Genomic DNA, 23480 nt, shown 5'->3' on the forward strand with positions numbered 1-23480 from the left:
GGAGGAACTGAAGATAAACTTCATGACAGGGATTATTTTATTAATTTAGGTTTAAATGTCAAATGCTGAAATAAAATCAGCAGACATAGTAACTATAGTAAGGTTAGTAACATCAATGTATCAGGGGAAAAATGTTACCTCATCCTCTCAGATATTTATAAGCAAAAAATACAAAATGTTTTATTGATCATTCAATTCATTTAATATTGTATGCATCATCATATGTCTATGGTATGCATCATAGTCATATGTCTATGGTGTGCATCGTCATCATATATCTATGGTGTGCATCATCATATATCTATGGTATGCATCATCGTCATATATTTATGGTATGCATCATCATCATATTCTATGGTATGCAATGCATAATGCGTCGTGTTGATATTTTGCAGGTTGCTTTGCTCAAATGCAGTGGAAGGTGACAGCGGGTTTAATATTCAGATGATATCACAGTCGGACACGCTTGTAGCTAGTAGTAGTACACTGAGTAGTCCGACCACAAGTAATGTTGAAGTTATAGCCACCAAAAAACGCTCACCTCTGTGGGCATTGTTCGTAAACTCCAAGGACTATAAGAATTGAGTAATATGCCAGTTGTGTGCTGATACACAGACCAGCAGAGTTAAAAGCAAGGGCAGCTCAACAACAAACCTCTATTCACCCTTACGTTATCATCATCCTGCTAACCATGCTGAGATTGCACCATTGCCAGTTGTTAGAAATATCTCAAGACCCGCTACCAAGATAAAAGCCAGCCAATCCACAACTACGGAGACAATGCCACAAAAAATTCGTACAGCTAAGACAGTGAATGAATTTTTTAACCTGTAGTTTGTTTGTTAGTTCAAATCTGTGTAACCGCTCTCCGACAGTTGGTTTTTCTGCTGCTTTCCTCAGCACATCTAGTTTGGGTCTTCTAAAGTCATCTGATATGGTTTGTTGGTAGCCTGCAGCCCTGCACTCAGGCCATGACAGTGCAGCAGGTTCGAGCTGTTACACAGTCAGCGCCTGGGTGCAGGCTAAGTTGTTGGCACTGTGGCAGCTGGTTGTTTCTCAAAAAAAGGGTTTCATTCAATTCAAGCTGGTTGAACATGAAGTAGATTTAATCAAATATACTCAATTTCCATTCCTCTGCTAGTTTAGATGTGCTTTGACACCATGTTAGAGAGAACAGATAACTCCTAATTTTTTGGTGCTTGGACATGATTATCGCTTTTGTATTTCTGTTTTTGCACATAACGTCACAATAAATTATATCGAGAGAGCATAACTCCAAAGTTTTTATACTGGATGATATAGGTAGCTCACAGGGCCAATATATTGTTTTGGTATATGGTGTCATATTGCACAGCACTAGGTTCAACCAAATTGGTGGTTCTCTGATTTTTAGATGAACTTAAGTAGATTGATAAATAATTGTCATTGATATTTTTCAGTTCATCAGTAAAAGATTTTTTTTGTAAATAATCTCATCACCGGGCAACAAACTAATGGAACTGGCACAAGCATTCCATGCTTGTATCTAAACGGGTTAGCTCTCAACGCTTGTCAAAAGCCTCCAGCTCTTTGTAGTATATCAGTCATTCTTGCCCTTTAAATACTTTAAAGGATTCCGATAAATGGACTTATGAGAAAAGGGCTGTGAGGCTACAAAAATCGATAAGCTTAAAAAGGGATTCAAAACTTTTTTCAGTTTTAAACAATTGTGCGCACATTTGCTCAAGGAATTATCTACTCTTGCCATATATCACCGCAGAGATAGTTGGATCAAAATATTTTCAGTGCTGGACTTGTTTTATATGGTTCGTTAAGAGTATGCAGATTACAATGTGCTTCTTAGTCTAGACCAGTGATTCTCAATTATTTCTTGTCATGTTTTCCCATGACATCATTCCCCTGCTCTGTGCACAGTGTGCATGCTTAGTGCAGACAAAACCTTCATACTGCAGGGCAAATGCTACCTGCACACAATGAGAGAGTCATTGTTCCTTAATATAGTGAAGGTGCAATGGCACTTTATCTATGCACAATAAGAAAGCAGAATTGAAAAACATGCGAATCCTTGCTAGCTACTTATACAGTAATAAAATATTTAAACATAAATAAAATACATGTATATATAATATAAGATATAGAGGAAAAGACGAGAGTGTTAACTGTTTGTATTGTGATGATTACCAGTAGAATTCCTATCACCAGGAGTCTGTAGGTATATGGTAAAGGATTTAGCTTCATCCACATGGCTGCCACATCTAAATGTATAAATGTTAGATATAAAAAAAGACTGCTTCCCATGGGATTCGAACTCACAACTTTCATTTCAGCTGCACAACACACCAATACCCACACTAATTGATCACCTTTTCACATTTACTAATAATCATGCAGTTAGTTATTCCCCCTTACAACCTCTCACAACACACCAGACTACTAGGGTGTTAGTTATTAATATAATTATCAGTGATGAGTCTATATTACAGCCATTAGACACATTGATATGACAGTTTACTGTTCTAGTACCAACAGTCATGATGGTACAAGTGGGCTAGTACCAGGAGTTGCCTTCGGCTGCAGTTTTCAGATGCATATGCATAGATGTGTGTATGTGTGTATGTGTGTATGTGTGTATGTGTGTATGTGTGTATATATGTGTGTATATATGTGTATATATGTGTGTATATACTATATGTGTGTATATATGTGCGTATATATGTGTGTATATATGTGTGTATATATGTGCGTATATATGTGTGTATATATGGGTGTATATATGTGTGTATATATGTGTATATATGTGTGTATATATGGGTGTATATATGTGTGTATATATGTGTGTATATATGTGTATATATATATATATATATATATATATATATATATATATATATTAATATATATATATATATATATATATATATATATGTGTGTATATACGTGTGTATATACGTGTGTATATACGTGTGTATATACGTGTGTATATACGTGTGTATATACGTGTGTATATACGTGTGTATATACGTGTGTATATACGTGTGTATATACGTGTGTATATACGTGTGTATATACGTGTGTATATACGTGTGTATATAGGTGTGTATATCTGTGTCTATATATGTGTGTATATATGTGTGCATATATGTGTGTATATATGTGTTTATATGTGCGTTTATGTGTGTATATATGTGTGTATGTGTGTGTATGTGGGTGTATGTGTGTGTATGTGTGTGTATGTGTGTATGCGTGTGTATGCGTGTGTATGTGTGTGTATGTGTGTGTGTGTATGTGTGTGTATGCGCGTATGCCCGAATGCGCGTGTGCGCGTGAGGGCGTGTGCGCGTGTGCGCGCGTGCGTGTGTGTATTTATTTTCATCAAAAAAAACAATACAGAAAAATAAACTGCATATTAGTAAATATATCAGGTTAATTACAAATTGGTGAGAAAATGAAAAGCTTATAGCAAAATTCACTCAACCTGAGCACGAGATAATGATGATGGAGCCATAAGTGCGCTGTAGCCCAGCTAACGTTGCGCAAGCCCCAAATATTCTCTTTGTTGGTAGAGGCAAACGCTGTGGCTTAGTATCACGATGTTCAGGAGCGACAGAAAACGGATGTTCTGCGTAAGTCATCCGCCAGAAAAGGGTGATGCAGCTGCCAGCAGGGGGTTGATGACGTGAGCTCTGTTCACCCTGGCAGTTGTTTCCTAAGTGTACAATTGGTGACAGGAGGCAAATGTAACCTTGAACTCTACCCATCCGCCTTCTCGCACCATCGTGAATGAGCAGGGGAGGGCGCGGGCATGACAATGAAATAGTCGCTGGAGTGCTGTCACACTTACTATTATTTTCTCCTCTTTGAAGGAGGATTCGGGTCTGAAATCACAACACAATAGTTGACTTGCAATAATATTTGTACCACAGCATTTCCTGTTATTATATCATATTTGCTTGCTCGGAAAATGAATAAATATATAGCCATGCAATCATGACACAGATTTTACAAAACCTAATCAGAATCCATGATATTGTAAACATAAAAATTTGAGTAATAACTCTATGGATATTCTTTATATTTTCTCAAGTTTGGTTAAGTTCAGCTGTATCTTACATGTAATTGGAGAATGTTTGACGCTGGCCAACATAGCGCTCAAACTTTTCCTAGTCTTCAGTGGTTGGCACAAACTCTTCATCATCTAATACTAATAATAATCATCTAATAATACTAATATGCTATTAATGATGATACCAAAAATTGACAACACATATTTTATATAACATATCTATAAGTGAGTGGGGTTAAGAAATTTGGCGAAATTAATCGTGAAACTTATAACATTATTTTATTAATTATAGATTAATATATTACGTTTTACAGATAGATATGCAGTATGAATTAGCTTTGTTATTATAATAAGAATAATACACATAATTAAAAAGATAAAATACTAATAATATCATATTACAATTAAATGACATTATTATTGTAATATTAAATATAGATTAATACAGTAGTATTAGGAAAATACTATAAAATAACCCAAGTTACTATTACTAATACAAGTGGTTCATAAAATAAGTTACTCACATGCTTTGGTGGCATGTGGAATATGCAAACAGGTTAGAAAACATGCCGTATTTGAAATGGCGAAAACAAAGGTAAGAGTAAGCAGGCGAATAAATAAAGTTTGTCACATCCAGCTTCACCCAGTTACTCCACGCCCGGTGAAGGTCTGGTCTTTTCTCTGCTATTGGCTAAGAAAAAAAGGTGCTTCTCAGCTTGCCAGCTGCATAAACACGATGTGGCGCGTTAGAGATTATGACAAATTGAAATTAACAAGTTTAATACGAGAAAGCGTATCTGTTATTTGCGATAGATCAAACTCGAACTGAAACTAATATTATCTGACCATGTGACTTACAATTCCCGCCATATGGCGCGAACAACTTTTACAGCATTTTTCGACCAGCATAGCGGACCAAAAGGCTCATCATTTTTATCAGATGATGATATGCAATCGTTCAAGCTAACTTAAAAAAATTAAACAAATTTTTATGCTATGCTTTGAGATATCAGTGCTCAAAGCTGCAGCATTACGATGCCGATAAAATAGACGCTTAAGAACAATAAACATGGTTTTTATCGCAAGCGTGAAGTATATTTGTGAAAATAATTCGACGAATAAGGATGCATGGAAGAGTAAACATAAACCATCTCCCACACATACGTCATATTTGAGCCGTTTTGGAAAACGAATCCAAACTACGGCGGTCTCGTGTCGCTGCGATTTTCTGTTCGTTTTTGAGTATTTAAGAGCTTTTAATCACACTCCCACATATTTGGCACCTACTACATAACAGAGTAAGACATGGCGAATCTTTTAATACCAAATAACTGTAATGTGAACTTTGTTGCAAGTCAACCTTTAACTAACAGATGGAATAGAACAACGGTGCAACAAAATCTATCATAGATTAGAGATACTTGATTATCTACCACATAGGCTTGCACATGTCTGTAAACTGAGAATTACACTCTCCATATGCATCTCAATCTAATGAATGGTAAATGATCAATTAGCAACTCTAATAAGAGCATTTTTCACATTCATCAACCATGAATTTTCTACAACAAGCAATTCATAATTATAGCATTTAAGCATTACCTATTTACAAAGATTTCATATCACCGCTAATATTTATCTTTAACTCTTTAAGGACGAAGAACGTGAAAGCCCGTCAAACGGGCAATGTCGCAGAGGCCGAACCCCGTGAAATCACGTTAAAGTTCAGTCTACAATAGGCCTTTTTTAAAATATTTTATTCTTTAAAAAAAATTGTTAAAAATTAAAATTAATTGTTCCATCAAATTTGGTAGGCTTTATACTATTTGTTTGAAGCTATAAATAATCACTAATGCGCATGTGCAAGCAAAACACGTTGTAGAAGATATGATCTTCCTTTTTGGAAAGTTATTCATCGCGTACGCACGCGATTGTTCAAGCTCTGCTAAAAAGTTTGTTTAGAGGAAGACATCGGCTGGTTTGGAAATGAAGAAGAAGATACTAGGTCAGAAAAATGTGGAAAAGACGATGGAATTAAAAAAGAAGATCAACAGAGAGAATTGGATTGCGAAAGTGACGGTGAAACGGCCGGCGATGAAACCGGGAGTTTTTACGGATTTCCAAGAGGAGCTGACTTAAAACCAAAATAATTACGTTTTGCTGACAGCTTGGCAGGAGTAAAAATTTGAATTTTTAAGCAGGTAAGTTTTTTTAACATTTAAAGCTTTTTATAACATCGGCCATTGTAAATGCTATAATTAACGAAACGAATAAATATGGCTTTCAAAAACATTGCGATGCTTCGGAGCCTGTTGATAGTAAATACATCTGGCGAGTTATTGGTTTAGCTATGCATATATATTCTTGAAAAGCCTACTCTGTTGTCTTACTGCTCCACAATCCTTTATTACCTACGCTGATTTTTAATAAAAATTAAAATTAGCAACAAAATAGAAACAGGTTTTTTTTGGCTGACTTTTTTGAACAGCCTGCTGGCAATAAATTGTTCAAGTTGGAAGATGTTTTTGCCATGATATGCGACTGGTTATATTCTGTTTTGCTGTCTGGTAAATTTATATCTATAGATGAAAGCTGGCATATGGAAAGGATGGCTCAGCTTCTGGCAGTATATTCCATCTAACAGATCTAGATTTGGAATAAAGTTATTTGCACTCTGCGATGCTGTCTCTCGCTATGCGCACAAGTTGTCTGTATACATCGGTGAGTAGCGAGAGCAAGCTGAAGGCGCAGTGGAGTCACTTGTGGAGTATCTTTGTGCGAGTCATGTTTTGATCCTTGTCATGCTAACTAGATTTATTTACAAATTGTATTTTGTTTAGTTTCTGCAAATGCTTCATTGCTTTGTATTGCTAGCTTGTACAACGTTGCATTCGCTGAAATGTCATAATCTATGGTATTTGTGGTACATTAGTATGTTGTATTTGTGGATTGTTGCTCTCCTCAGGGCACTCACCTAATCAAAGAGTTCAGTTCTTATATTGTTTTGCAATGTAGCAGTCCATGATTTGCTGTTTCTGCTTATAATAAATGTTGCTTCCTGTCTTTTGCTGCTTCACCAAATGTGTGAATACAGGTTGTCCACTCAATTTTTCTTGTACACAACCAGCTAATCTTTTCTGCAGCACACATGAATCTGTGCAATGAGTTTATAGGTAAAATTACTGGTATATATATCTATAGTTCTAATTAATACATATAAATTTGACTGCAGAAAATCATAACTGCGAATAAATAGATATCGAAATGATAAGACTTGCAAGCTACTTGGAGGAAAAGATCTCAGTCTCTAGGAAAATATATCAGCTTTCAGATGCATATTCATTTGCAGTTTCATATCAATTTGCATTTAAGTTATAGCTAAGCTTAGGCGACCATGTCAGGCCTCATTTTTCTGCTGGTATTTTGGGTTGGTCGCTGAGAATTTCGCATGGCCCTCCCGTAATGCTTCGGAGCTCATAACTCCACTTTCAAGGCACTCCAATGACCACTTTCTTTTAAAAATTGTTGTGAACCTATGAATCCTTGCAACCAGTATTTATACAATACTGTCATTTACTTTTAACAATTAGAAAAATGCAATGGAAAATGAACGTGAAAATAAATAAATTATTGCTTCAACAATCTGAGATTTTTGCTGGTAAGCATTTACAAGCTATCTGCATAGAGAAAATATCAGCTTGTAGAGAAATTTCTCAGCTTTCTTATGCATAATAATTGATGTAATTACCATAATTGTGATGAAAGTTATTGCAGTTTTTATGCAGCCACGTCGAAAGCTCAAATCGCCCTAGTAATTGCCCCCGTCCGCTGGTATTTTCCCAGCCGTAAGCCGGCCGTCGCTAAAGGGTTAAAGAGATGTTTACTTATTCACCACCCACTAGACTTGCTTATCTCAGCTCATCATGTACCCTGATCATCCCAACTAGCTACCATATTTCTTGCTTAGCCTTCTTGTTACATTTTGCGCTGTTCCTTTCCCAGTTACTCACTTATTCTGGCAGTTATATGGTCGTGCTAGATAGTTAGGTGGTTGGCTCCAGTTTCAGCATCCCAGTACTTTCTTTAAAGGCTTAGTACATGTCATGTCCAATAGAAAACAAGAGTGAGGAAAGTTTTGACTTTTTTAGAATTTTTCACTTCAAAGAATTTCCTTGGTTTTAACTATAAATTATTACCTTGTGTATTAAAATATATTGCCATAAAACTTTGAATTGAACGCCAGCGCGCTATATTTTTCAATCTTTTTTACAGTGGCAGTCTATTGGAGGTGGCATTCAAATAGGGGCTGGCGGTGTTTCTTATTTTGTAATGGCTCATCAGAATTCTCCGAAAATAAATTTGGCCCTATTACGGGCAAAACAAATGTTGCCTATACTCTGCTCTCCTTTCCGGTGGACCAATATTAAACATTTGGAATGCAATACATCTGCTAACCTACTTGCCGGCTATCTCTCAGTAAATATGTATCAAAAAAGCGAGAATTATCTCTACCAGTTGATATATATTGCTTGCAATGGACCTGTGATAATATTATAGCCTGTGTCATTCTTTGTAATTTGTTGGCATTTTGAATTGGTATTTCACTCTAAATTTGAAGCCATGTTTTTATTTTATACCCATGGTTCACAAAGTTGTATAAAAGCTCATTGCATTCATCTATATGTCTGCTACTGTTTGCAACCAAAACTAGCTCTTTATGTTCAATTGAAGTGGAGTTATGAGCATTGATCCGCTCTAAGCCGTGTTAAGATAACCACATAGATGCTATTGAATAACATGCTATAAATCTACATATTTATAAGTTATACAATGACAATCTATCCAATGATACAAATATATATTCGTTAACAGGTGACATAAACAAACTTTACTAATGGTAACAAATATTATCGTTATTAAACATAAATGAATCGTTCACATTAATAATGATTATTATTAATGTGAACAATGACAAATCAACTTATTATCAATACATATATGTGGAAACTTTTTTTTACTGATCATTTGATATTATGGGTTCATAAATATCAAAGATAGTCAAAGCTGTGATCAAATACAGGTGGCGTTCAAATAGAGGGTTGCTCTCTATTTGTCAACCTTTCTCATAGTGGCGGCCAAAGAGAAGTGGTGTTAAAAAAGAGAGTGCACTCAATTGGAGGTTTTACCGTATACAAGATTTGAATTGTTTTATGTTATAGGAAGAGTGTTATTTTAGGATATCAAAGTACTTTTATGTATTACTAGGTAAAGCATCTAGAGATGTTAACAAAATTATCCCTCACTATTTTTTGTCTCCCGTTTATAATGTACATTAAGTACATATGTAATGGTTATGATCTACAATAAAACAACATAATTATATGCAGTACTGTATAGAGTTCTCACCTTTAAGACAGACGGTAGAGGCTAGCAGTGGTTCAGGAAATACTCGACTAGAACTCATTCTGAACACTACACTTTTGTCTACGCAACAGTAAATATACTTTACATTTAACCTAAATTAATTTAGCTGATTACGCATATAATTGTAAATAAGTTTTTATTTTACCTTAAGCTTATTCAAATTTCGTTTTCATTGTTTTGTATTTTCCGATTAAGATCATTCTGCTTCAATTTTAGACTTTTTATCACTTATACTCATAGCTAGCCTTCTTTATCATTTTTATTAGAGGAGAAAGAATGAGCAATGCTGTTCTCGTAAGCATTGAAACTGTCTCGTATGCTAGTATCTCTAATTTGTCTCATATCTCAAGGCATGTATTGGCTCAGAATTCATCTCGTATCTCAAACTTCTTACCAGTTGGAACGCTGTTTTGTCGAGACATACAGTGTTTCTATTGTTTGTTTCACAAAGGAAGAGAGGAAATGTTCACCTGAAATTAATATTGCTATCTAGAAGTATCTTTCTACTATAATATATTACTAAGTAAAGTACCAAAAATGCTGTCATCACCGGCAGGTTTCACTGCAGATTTTATAACTTATCAAGGAATGTTAGATAACCTAATTTCTAGTAATTTCCTTTAACTAGTAATTTATTATTAATACTTTGTTTATAGCTCTGTTTCTCTTGTTTTTTAAACAGATAGAGAAGTGGTATCACATGTTTTAATTCCGTCCTGCATCACACCTGCATTATTTATTAAAGATTTTGTGTGTTTACCAACCGATTTTGTGACCAACCAAAGATTGACCATGTATACACTCACTATACACAGGGATTATTCTGTTATCTGCAGAAGAACTTTAGATGAATGACAGAGCAAGATGACTTGGAGGGTATGTCAGCAGTTATTCATTTTATAATTTAGGATTGTATACTACAAAAACTACCATGAAACCTATGTTTGAATGACATTGCATTCTATTTTTTAACCTTTCCTATATAATGGCGGTCAAATAGACGGTGGTGTTGTATTTTGCAAATAGCCTGTCTGAATTTTGGAAGATAAGTTTGACCCTTTTACAGGCGAAGTCAATGTCTTAACCCTTAATGTCATTAACCCTATTGAATGCAATAAATCTGCTAACTTGTTGAGGACCTCTAAAGAACAAGCATGGGAAGCCGAGCAATATCTCTACCAGTTGATATCTATTGCTTGCAAATAACCTGTGATGATACGTAAAGCATGTTTGGTTCTGTTGCCCTGCCTTGTAATTTGTTAGTGCTTTGAATTTTTTTATTTTGTACAAAGTTTGGAGGTATAATTTCATGTTATACTCTATTTAACATACTTGCATACAAGCTCATTGCATTCATCAATATGTTAGCTACAGTTTGCTGTCAAAACTGACATTTACATGCAATAGAAGAGGAGCTGTTATGAGGGTCGATCAATTGCCAGCCGTGTTAGGATAACCGCAAGTATGCCATTAAATAACATTTCATAAATCTGGAACTTAACAAGCTTTATAGTGATAATTTATCAGATGTTACAAATGTATACATTCACAAACAAGTGACATAAACAAACCGTACTTACTACCTGCAGAAACAAAAATTAAAATTTTTGAAACTGAATATTTGCTTGCTAGCTCCACCAATTGTGATCTGAATGTTGCATTTGATAGAACAAACATCTTCTGACTATTCAATACCTTTCATAATGTTTTTTTGACCTTAACTCTTCTTTTGCGCAGCTGAACTAACCAATATTAACGTCCAAACATTATTTTGAGAAGAGCAAAACACCTATGTGCTGCATTTAAGCATTTGTTGCATCTATAAGCACAACTTTTAGACTAAAACTAGTCACTCACATACCGTCGTAAATGTAAACAGTTTTTACATACATCAAAGTATCAAGAGCACGTCAAACAAACTACTATTATTCTGATACAGCTATTAATTGTTTCTACTTGTTGCTTTCAAAGGTAATTAAAATTGTTTGCTATTAATGGAACCGAGTCATTCTTAGCACAGTTTTGAGAACACTTTTCTACCGGTCATTTGCTATTGTGGGTTTGTATAGTTAAAAGAATGTCAAAGTGATGTTCAAAGTGATGCTGTTTATTATTTGCCCTTAAACTAAGTGTTTGGTATTTGGGAATTTATCTAAAAAGCACTAGCCTTACTTAGTACACTTTGACTAGCATCTGCCACTAGCTACATGTAACTTACTACGAGTGACTTTGTCTAGCAAGTGTCTATATGTTATACATTATTGTTGCTAGCTGAGTGTGAGGGGTTGATATGCTGGGATATTTAACATACATGTACTTACTCAAATCCTTAAATATTTCCATTGACTAATAACTGTTTGTGATTGATTATTACTAAAATGTAATATAACACATTGTACTTAGTACCTACATTAAAACGGATATCTACCGTGAATTCTATTTAATTGCGGCAACACAAATTCTATTAAGGTTTATTCTATAAAAAATGCTATTCGTCACATTACTACCAGTGGTCACAATGTGACTATTTACAGTGCCCGAGGCCAGTCTGTTACTAGTAAAAGTAACCTAATGTTTGTTATTTTATTATATGAAATTAAGCAGAAAAACTTCACTTTAAATACTAAACAGAAAATGAAACCAGCCAATTACAAGGCTGTAAAACCAGCCAATCATAAAGCTGCAGTAACAACTAGCTCTTGTTCCTTTATTCAATATCTTATAAATTCATCATGAATCACTGTTTGAGTAACTCTTATTCAGCTCAGCCAATCAGGAGACAGATAACATTATTATAACCAGCTACAAGCTATAAAAAAGCCGGTAGTAGCCAGAGCAGGTGACAAAGATAATAAAAACAGGTAAGTATAACTTATTTTTTATCTTAGCATAGGTTGATATTGTACTTACTGGGAATAATAGAGTAAATGGGGAAAGACACTGAGTCAGTGTGATTATAATATAACTCTGACCTCCTGAGACTATCACTGTCTACCCTGAGGAGACTCAAAGAGTCTGTCATGTAGTGAGGTTGAGTTAAGTTCAGGAGGCTCTTGTCTCAATCCTTAGTCACAATCAGACCAGCAAATACTTCCTACTGCATATATTTCATGTATTTCAGCTCTACCAGAGTAATACATCCTTGGACTCCTTTTTATACAGTGTAAATATCCAGGGTTCACTGGCAGCCACTCGGTTATGGCTGGCACCTTTCCAACTCTGCAGTTGAGTCACATTTTGTACTCATTTTTCTATCATAATTTACTGTATGCAGCAGCTAATAGAGTGCAGTACATATGTTACAGTTAAACATGGAGAGATTACTGAAGAGTTATGTTAGAGTTGGAAAGATAGACATGCATGAGTTGAGAGCAGCCTTAGAGAGATGCCAACCAGCTGAGCTACTGAGGTTACTGATTACTATCAAGCATGACTCATACTCATCGGTGATGGTAGCTGCAGCAGTAGGCCACACAGAAGCATGTCATCTGCTTCTCTCACCAATTAGAAGAACAGCAGATGAGTTGCTCTGGATGAAGAGAAATGATAGAACTACAGTACTACACCTTGCTGCAAAGGGGGGATACAGTGAGTGTGTAGAGTTACTGATAGACACAGTGAGTGATGAGAGAAAATACGAGTTTGTAGCTGAGAAGACTAAATACGGTGACACAGCTATAGGAGTGGCTGCAGGGTATGGAAGTAGCAAGTGTATAGAGTCCCTTCTCTACAGCTTCTCCTCACTACAGAGAGACTCCCTATTAAACATACATAATAACTACCTTAACACTCCACTACACAATGCAGCAGGCAGTGGAGAGACAACTGCTCTGAAGGTCATGTTAAGATCCGTGTCTCTAGTGACTGCATCTTCACTTCTCAACATAAAGAATAAACAGAACAGGACTCCATTGGAGGAAGCTGAGTGTTATAAGAAGAAGGAGTCATCAGAGCTATTAAAGGGGTGGCTGCTGCATTCAGTAGTAGAAGGTAGGCTTGTTATACAATGTGATGCCAGCTACTCACTTGAACTGTTCTACTGCTAAACTCTTCAGTCTCAGCAACTCTCTACTGAAAATCTAAACTAAATGCTAGTAGTTCATTCATTGTATACATTTACTGTTGATACCTGGGACATGCCCTGGAGGGTTGCATCTCTATTTCTTTGTAAACTCACCGAGTCTTGCATAGACAGAGTGCTGCTTGTCTCCAGCCTCCAGCTGAACAGTTTATAGACTGAGTATTTAAATTAATATCATTATTCAAAACTGGTAGGATTGAAGTGATGTTAGCAGCTCTTTAAATATAGACTTCTTGTAGCAGACTCAGTAGCTTGACTCTCGTGTTCCACTCTATTCTGTCTGTTAATATTTCTGTATTTTGAAATGTATGAGATGTGAAGAATTTAACACAATAGTAATGATACTATGATTATTGTATGTGGTGGTAGACTAGTGAGTCATTCCTTCAAGCAGAGGTTGGAGGTTCAACATTACACTCCTTTTTTATGAATAGCTAATCATCTATGCAGCAGTTTTGGATGGAAAGTAAAAAGTATTACAACCATATTTTACACTGCTGTAGATTATCCACATAATTTTATTTGTTAAATAGTTTAAGTTATTAACATAACATGATTCTATCCTTTGTCATGTTTAGTAGTAAACTGAATGACAGGCTAAAATACATATTGTAGCAGCCTCTTGCTTTAATATTCAGGCTTTAAATCTATAACAATACTAATCTTTGATGTAAAGATTAAAATTAGATTAACTCTTTCTTATTTTACAAGCTCTAAGACAATGTGTGGTTCAACTTTTTATGGCATATGCTAGCAGGAAAAGCTCGTATGGTGCTCAGTCCTATTAGAATTTTATATTTTCTGGTGCTGCTTAGAAAATTCTTTACCAAACAACTAACCTTATTTTACCAGATACGCGTAACCTTAATTCCCATGAGACTGGTAGATGTGAAATGAGCTTTCATTTTATTAGAACCAAACATCTAGTCATGTCATGTCTTGCTTCACACGCTACTAATAGCTACTTCACAATAACTACAGGATTTTACAACTATTTTAAACAATTTTTGCCTGATATTGAGTCAGGTCAGTAGCTTACTGAATACATGGCTTGGTCATGCTCACTCAAGTCTACCTGCCTGTACCTGCTTGTGTCTCGTTGTTTGCCTTTGTCTGTGTATGCTAGTACTGCTTAGATAATTCCTTACCAAACGACAAGGTTAATTTTACCAGATGCATGCAACCTTAATTCCAGTAAGAATGATAATTGTGAAATATGCTTTATTATCTTAATAGATTTTATTCAAGTCACACTTTTACACATCAGATATTGTCTTTTGCTTGGCTTGGTAGGCAATAACTAAACACTTTTACAGCTATTTTTCGGTATACCGAACGGTGTACCAAACTCTCGTTGATCAAACTGTTGTGTAGTAACCCCCTGCAGGAGGGTACGGTTGCGTGTATGCAGTAAATTTTAGTTTTCAAGAAACTCAAGCAAATAGGTAGCATTTGGCTAGCTGAGCACCTCCACCGCTACTAATATTGCAACTCTCCTCTCTTAAAACAAGTGGCAAGCTTAGCAGCCTGTCTGCTAGGTCGCTTGCTTACCAGCCACATTTGCTGCCGCCTGCTCGACCTGTGCCCGTTTGTGTTGACTCACGCTAGCTTGGCAGCACTTCTCTGCCAGCCAGTTTGCCCACCTGGTTAGCTGAGTCAATCACGGCTATTCGTTTGGCCCCCGAGTTGACAACGATTGCTCGCTTTTGCTTCCTAGTAGATAATGGTTATATGTTCTGTTCACCAAATAGCTGAATTGATTGCCCTGCCTGCAAGCAAGCCTGCTCACTCTCATCAAGTCAAAAAATGATCATACGCTATGCTGCCAAATTCACAATGATCGCACATTTTGCCACCGAGTGGACCACGTTAGCATGTTTTTTATGCTGACTGTTTGACTTGATTGCACTAATGTTGAGTCTGTTTGGTAACCTGCCCGCCCATGTCAGTCAGCCTGCCTAAATATCAGCCGGCCATATAGCCGAGCTGATCAAGACTATTCTTTATGGTTGCAGCTTGAGTATGAACTCTGCAAAGCATATTTGCCAGGCCAGCCTGCCTGTGCTCTTAGGCTCCTGCCTCTGTGCCTGCCTGTCTCTACAACCCTGTGCCTCTACACCTCTCCGCCTCTACACCTCTCTGCCTCTACACCTCTACACCTCTCTGCTTCTACAACTCTCCACCTTTACACCTCTCTGCCTCTACGCCTTTCGGCTTGTACTCCTATATGCCGCTACACCCCTCAGCTTCTACACCCTTCGGCATTTAAACCCATTGACCTTTACACCCCTCAGCCTTTACATCTATTGGCCTTTACACCCCACGGCCTGTTCATCCCTTGGCTTGTACACCCCTCGGCCTGACACACCCCTCGACCTCTACACTTGTACATCATATTGCGTCTTGACGGCTCTTTGTACTATTCACAGGTGTTTTTTATTATATTGTAGCATTGGATGATGCTCGACAACAGATAAAAACACTGCAAGAGAAAAATGACCAGAAACTGTCCGCTCTACAGAGAGAAAGCGACCAGAAACTTTCCGCTCTACAGAAAAAAAGCGACCAGAAAATTTGCGCTCTACAGAGAGATAGTGAGCAGAAAGTCTCTGCTCTACAGGATAAAACTGAGCAGCAGGCAGAAGGTAACTTCCTACATAAATGTTTCAGTAGTCTATTGTTAGTATAGTACCGAGGGAGAGAAGTCAGTTACTTCTGTTATTGAAAATGCATATTGACGTCTGGTTAGCAGGTGAATGTGCTAAATTACATGTTCTGTGATCATCGAATGTGAGCAGGGAAAGTGTTGCATATCTATCAGTAAATTCTTTTTTCACAATGTTGTAGCATTGTATGACGCTAGACAAAGAATAACAACACTGCAAATAGAAAGTGACCATAAAGTCTCAGCTCTACAAAGACATACTCAGCAGCAGGCGGAAGGTAACTTCCTATGTTATTATTTCACTAGTCTATTGTTAGTATTGTACTGGAGAAGATAAGTCAGTTATTTCTGTAATTGAAAGTACATGATGCATTTCGAAATCATGTTAGCAGGTAAATGTTGTTTTTTTATTGGGCACCTAACGTGATTGTTAAATGCAAGGATGTAAACTGTAGCACGTCTATCAGCTGTTTTTTTCACTATGTTGTAGCATTAGCTGAGGCTAAACAACACATAAAAACACTGCAAAAGGAAACTGAGCAGCAGGCAAACGATAAAATTTTATGTAAATGTCTTACTAGTCCAATGTTAGCATAGCACTGAGGAAGATAAGTCAGTTGCATCTGTAATTGACAACGCATCGTAGCTGCTAGCCCTTCTTACCTCACACTATTATTACCTAAAAATTACCTGTTCGTATTATATATTATACTAGCTGAGGTACCATCCTGAAGGCCTAATTCTGTGTGATTACTATTGACCAATCATTACTCCCTCCTGGTCATTTTATGAGGATATGTTGGTGCTGCTTGCATTTCATGATAATTGAGGATTTACTGATCTTCAAGTATCATTAGATGACTTTCAACTAAAATGGTTACAGACTTTTGATAGACTTTAGTAGATTGATAGAGGTTTGTCATTGATATCTTCCTGTTCATTAGTAAAATCAACTCTTGTTTGTATATAAATAATAATGATAAATGCCTGGCATTTTAGATATGGTTGTGATGCAGAGGAAACTGGAACAATTTGTCACATACCTACAGGCTCCGGGTGACACAAATCTGACAGGCAATCAATGTCACGACCCGGACAGTTAATGGTGGGGGGACGCTAGCCTGCCTTCTACTTAAAACCTCTGACTCTAAAGATGCCTGCCGACCTACGACTCAGTCAATCTGAGATGAAAAGATGATTCGATCCATCCTGGCTTAAACCAGCATATAAAGAAATGACCAGCCAACAAAATAGGAAGGCCTATAATTTTTAAAGACACGCATGTGCTCCACAGACACACATTGACAGAGCAATCCCATTATATTGTTTTTTGTATTGTAACACGCCCTACTTGTATTTCATCATTTTCGAATAAATATATCTATTTTTTTCCACTTCATCTCTTCATCCGTACATATTGCACTGTTAGACTTTCTTAATCAACCAAATTATATAACTAAATACTTCCTTTGAAACTCATAACTTGGCTACATGAGGCGGCAATGATGTCGAATTGATGAACATGACTGATAGTTCCTAGTAGGGTAAAATACGGGTATTGAAATAGCCTTTAGTTCAATAAACCATGAGGAATTTGTTGATGACTTTAGGCTATGTCAAGGAGTGCACCATTAATTATAAATTACAATATATTGTCTCATACCCAGCAATATAAAGCATGGTTCCTTATCAAACTAAATTAAACTTGAAATAAATGAATGTTATTTCATTAAAAATCTTCCAGATTAAAATTGACCAGTTTTTGTAAATTACATAGTCCTGACTGCTGTCACGCTTTTTTTTAGGTGGGTCAAAGTTGCTCATTCATGTCGCAATTATGAGGTGGAATTATTGACACAAATGGTTCAGATAAGCTATATTATTCTCATGATTTCTTGGCAGCATTCAGATGATAGGTGTCGCAATGCTCGGATAAGACAGTCGTTGACGTGGATTGTATACATAAGGAGTCTAAATGTCGAGAGTTTTATTTATTAAGTGATAAGATATTAGGGGGTGTTGTAGTTGTAGTTAGCATGGTATTCATTTTATTAGAGCTCTGACATCACCCTTGATTAGGCACCTGCCTGGTTCACACCTTCAGCCACCTGTTATGATTGCTACTATATGTATTACCAGATGAGAAACAAACATTCCTTTGGCCAAGTTCATAAAAAGGGAGAAGAATCCAACTGCCATTTGGGCTTTGAGTTTAGCAATTCAATGAATGTACACACAATGAATGTACAATACAATATAATGAATGTATATAAATAATAAGTAAAAATACATCACATCTACCACAATGTACTCTGCAGTAGTCTAACATTTGTTTACATGTTTTTACTCTAGCAAAAGGTGAATAGAAGAACAAACTTGAAATGTTAATTAAAATTTAATTCATTTGTTAAAAGTTTACGCTTACTATTAAAAAGCAATGGAAAGTAGAGAAAGAGAAAATGTGAGGAAGTACATCACAGTGTACATAACCTATATATATGCAATACAGTACCCTACTACCAAGTACAATATTTAGCAACATGGTCTCAGAGGAGAGTTTATTTAACTATGGTAGCACTTCACGACAGGATCTTTAGAGGGTAACACTGTTGCTAAGGGAAGACAACTTCTGTAGGAAAACAAATCTGATATGAAAATTCTATTAACAAAAGAGTTTATCAAAAAAATAGACCAACAAGGAAAAATAATAAAAATGAAAGGTAAATTTCCTACAACATATATTTTCCTGGAACAAATTATTTATGTTGTAGGAGAGCGTATTGTACTTTGAAGTATCACAACTGTGTTCAACAGGGAACTAATATTAGCCTGAGAAAGTTAATCCAATCCAATTCCCCCTCCCCCCCCCCAGGGCCCAGCCATTTCATGAAGATGTGGTGAAGACGTTGAATACGCTGCCTGAAGCATAAACAGCCCTCTGAGAGGAGCAGATGACTAAGAAGAGCCTTCCCTGTAAGAACCCGGAGACTTAGTGTTGTTTCTAAATAACATAGGAAGGCGAGGGGACGACCCCAAATTGCAAGCAAAATTTGTAGGGCAAGTCCTAGTAGAAAAGGTTTGGCACACCATATGTGCCTAGTAGAATGAAAGGGCCAGTCCTCGGTGTAGAATGAAAGCAAGTTGAAACCAATCCTTGCCGGCCCAGAGAAGCTTGGACAGGCCCCATCCACCATAGAGCCAAAAAGAGGGCCCAATCTGAAAGGTTACAAGGGTATTAGTGGTTATAAGGTCATTAGAGGTTATAAGGTCATTAGAGGTTATGAGGTCATTAGAGGTTATAAGGTCAGGAGGAAGAAGCAGAGCTGGAGCTGGCAAAGTCAAAGACAGTGGCTTGACATTCAGTAAAGAGCTGGAAGGCCGGCTGCAGCAGCTTCGAAGGATCCAGGAACTAGAGAAATCACTGAAACAAGAAAACTTAATTCTATGAGAGCCAACTGAGCCCGCAAGTCCAGCACCAGTCCGTCTTCCTAGCAAGGAGAGAAAAACACCTAGGGTCAGTAGGTACAACCCCTCGCCAGACAAAATCAATCCACCACCTAAACGTTAAGGAGAGTGGGAGGGGTCAGCCGGTGAGTGACACAACAAGGACGGTGTTGCCAGAGCCCAAGTGAGCAGGGGTGCTGATGACAAGGATGAAATAACGGTTTTTGTTTCTGCCCTGTCAGAGGAGCCAGTCAAGTACAGCTTTCCTCTTGCAAGCAAAGCTGCTAAAGATTTTGTGAGTTCAACATAGCAAACTCAGGGAAAAGTTTCTACTCCTTAGCCAAAATGTTGAAGACACTGAACTCAACAAAAAGAAGGAGCGGCTGAAGGGTCGAATGGACTCATAAGAGGAGACTGCATCTGTATGTCAGGAATGCATCTGCTAGGCATCCCTTTTGCTAATGCAGAGTTAAGAGAGATGCCATTACATGGTTGATTGGAGTTAACCCTTTTTTGCAATGCTCTGTTTATACAGTCCATGACGTGGATTGTATACAAAAGGAGTGTCAATGTCGAGAGGTTTATTTATTAAATGATAAGATATCAGACTTTGGACTGCTTCCTAGCAGCCCAGAGTATTGCTCTGACCAGACTGTCTCCTCAAGCTAATCTTTTATCAACAGTTTAAGGATATTAAATGACTGATTTGAGCATTTTTGGAGCATCAGCTTCAAATTAAAATATTTAAAACAGCCAGAAAGAACTAAAGATTTCCGTTTAAGTAATATATAGTCATGGCCAAAAGTATTAACCCTTCAGCTTCTGTTACCCAGTCCATTTAGCATAAATTAAATTAACTTTGAATATATTTCTTACTGCATGTTCTATTTAAGTCATGCATATTGCACATCATTGAAAGTTGAGAATTAAGTATTTCTAATGATATTAAGACTGCTAACCATAAAACCATTTTCAAAGAAGAATTGGCTTAGAAATTGATGCAAATTTATGCCTCGAAAATTCTCCAGTTCACCATGGCCCGCCTCTAGTGACCACTGACATAGTTTTTATTTCATAATGTTTTTAAAGGATAGAAAATCTTCTCAAGCATTTTTAATGTAATTTGTCTGATTTGGACACCAGAGATTGGCATTAAAGAGTATAAACCTAATTAATGTTACTTGATGATGAGGGTGTTAATACTTTTAGCTATGACTACATTCGGTAGAATTACTGGTACTTGTAAAAATACTAATAGCTAGTTGCTAGTTATGTTTGATGTGGTACTGTATAAACATCAATTAATAGAATAACATGGAGCATCATGCACCTCAGTGAAAGAGATTAATTGTCTGCCAATATGTAGGCATGTCTTTGTGTTAGTGCTTGGCGAAAAATTAGCTGTATTGGGTGATAAACAGCCACCAACTTGCCTGTTCAGGTGGCTGTACATCAGTGAACATTTGACAAAGAACTATTATGTCTGCTTACAACAAATAAATTAGCAGCCAAATTTTTTAAGAGTTGGTCAGCAAGAGGGTTCAGATGTCATCATCATTTTGTATGAGCATAGCAGACAGATGGTGGGGTAGAGAATAGCTCCTGGTTGAATTGCTTGATGTCCAACCCTCCGCCTAGCAGCAGAATCCCCCTGAGTTGCTTGATATGCGGATTAATAATTCACATGAGCTATTACTCAAGTATAAATCATCGCTCATGTAGACCATGTATAGGAATGACATCTTATACACGGATGATTTAGCTAAAGTCCTTCACCCTAGTATCAATAATAGTTGCAGTAGACCAGTCAGCATATCCTACTGATGGCAAGTAACCAAAATTAGATATCAGTGGATTTTGTAGTCAACACTTGATTTATTTTATCCGAGTGTTGATGCCAGCCTAGAAACCTGCCTGGTTCAACACTACAGCCACCTGTTATGGTTGTCACTGAGTATAACATCAGATGAGGAACAAAACGTCTTACAGCAATGTTCATAAAAAGGGAGAAATAACCAATCGATTTTTGGGTTTTTAGCTGGATCATTAATTCAAGCTGAGGGATGCAGAAATATGTCATTTGAAAATCTGTGATTGGTTTGTTTACTATAAATGACAGCCATACGCTAATATCAGTGAGTCAATGAGGTTTACCAGAACTTCATATATAAATAATCACTTACCTTGTGTGCATACCTCAACATCCTGTTGGATCTCATTGTTTATAATTAATACCAGCTGTACACTGGACACATGCCAGGATGGTATTTATTTTTGACAACCAACTGACAGCAAATAAACAATAGAGGTTCCAAAGTTTGCTCAGTGTGATAGGTTGGTGAGTAGAACGCTAATGACTTGCTGTTTTATTGCATAGCTCAAAATTACATGGCTTGCATGATGCTGTCACTAGAGGGAAGACTATTATACGTTAGGAGAGTAGCTCTATGAAATGCTCTATGTTTATATAAACCTTAACAACTATGAACAATACTGTTACTAATCAGCGTATTTAAGAAGGTAGAGAGATGTAGGTTTTCATAGAAGATCCTTTTATAACAGCTGGTTTATAGTCAAACTTTAAAGATCCTTTACAGCAACTACTGAAGAGAAAGTGAAACTAACAACTGGCTTACACTAGCCAATTACATGTAGTTGTTAAACATTTACTCAGCCTTTGAGGGAAACATTATAGAGCTAAAGAAACAATTATATTCCTGTGTCTCAATGTATAATAAAAACTATTTATAACGGTTTTATTATTTTGAAAGTATAGCTAACAATTCAATTTTACCATTTTAAATTATGTTGCTCTGTGTATGAACTAATTAATAATGTTGCGACACTGACCTCTACACAATGATACCACAGCAGAAGCAATTTTTGTATACATATAAACAATATATATAATAGTATAATTAGGATATCTCACTGAAATATATTAAAAGATAACTTATAATTAGTAGCTTTTACACCTGTTTGACTTATCCCTGTTGAGCTGGTTGTTGTGGTTGACCTGGTTGTTATTGTTGACCTGGTTGTTGTGGTTGACCTGGTTGTTGTGGTTGACCTGTTTGTTATAGTTGGCCTGGTTGTTATGGTTGACCTGTTTGTTATGGTTGACCTGGTTGTTATGGTTGACCTGGTTGTTACGGTTGACCTGGTTGTTGAGGTTGACCTGGTTGTTGTGGTTGACCTGGTTGTTATGGTTGACCTGGTTGTTATGGTTGACCTGTTTGTTATGGTTGACCTGGTTGTTATGGTTGACCTGGTTGTTACGGTTGACCTGGTTGTTGAGGTTAATCTAGTGTTTATGGTTGACCTGGTTGTTGTTGTTGACCTGGTTGTTATAGTTGATCTGGTTGTTGGGGCTGACCTGGTTGTTGTGGTTGACCTGGTCGTTATGGTTGCCCTGGTTGTTATGGTTGACCTGGTTGTTATGTTTTGACCTGGTTGTTGTGGTTGTCCTGTCGTTATGGTTGACCTGGTTGTTATGGTTGTCAGGACTGTTTAAAAATGCACATAAGATTCTACCTGACATAACCTGAGAATCAGCCTTTGCAGCTGTGAATTTTTAGATACCTATTGGAATTGTGGCTAAGAAAATATATTCATGTAAAGAAGCCTGTAGCTCTGCTATATTTTCTTCTCGATGCACAAGATTAATGCTATGAAAGATATTGAATATACTCGCATCATTTATTACAAGCTGATGGTGCAATGATAACGGCCAGAGATAACAGCAATATTTTATTTAAATATTTATATTTTTTAATGTATATATTTTTTAATATATACATTTT

At 36.6% G+C, this 23480-nt stretch overlaps 1 protein-coding gene across 1 annotated transcript; it reads left to right on the forward strand.

The window, feature by feature from the left end:
* The first annotated feature begins 12798 nt into the window (after nucleotides 1–12798).
* On the forward strand, nucleotides 12799–23125 carry LOC137401917 (uncharacterized). The gene is made up of 6 exons (XM_068088390.1): nucleotides 12799–13477; nucleotides 16019–16213; nucleotides 16416–16511; nucleotides 16724–16779; nucleotides 19363–19536; nucleotides 22676–23125. The coding sequence occupies exons 1-6, from the start codon at nucleotides 12799–12801 to the stop codon at nucleotides 23123–23125; spliced, it is 1650 nt and encodes a 549-aa protein (XP_067944491.1).
* The last annotated feature ends 355 nt before the right edge of the window (nucleotides 23126–23480 follow it).

Source organism: Watersipora subatra, chromosome 8 (assembly GCF_963576615.1).
Source record: "Watersipora subatra chromosome 8, tzWatSuba1.1, whole genome shotgun sequence".
NCBI classification, from domain to species: Eukaryota; Metazoa; Bryozoa; class Gymnolaemata; order Cheilostomatida; family Watersiporidae; genus Watersipora; species Watersipora subatra.

Coding starts and splice junctions, on each gene's coding strand:
- LOC137401917 (XM_068088390.1), top strand. CDS start 12,799: ATGGAGAGATTACTGAAGAGTTATGTTAGAGTTGGAAAGATAGACATG. Junction 16,512..16,723: donor TACTCAGCAGCAGGCGGAAG/GTAACTTCCTAT, acceptor ACTATGTTGTAG/CATTAGCTGAGGCTAAACAA. Junction 19,537..22,675: donor AGGTCATTAGAGGTTATAAG/GTCAGGAGGAAG, acceptor ATCCCTGTTGAG/CTGGTTGTTGTGGTTGACCT.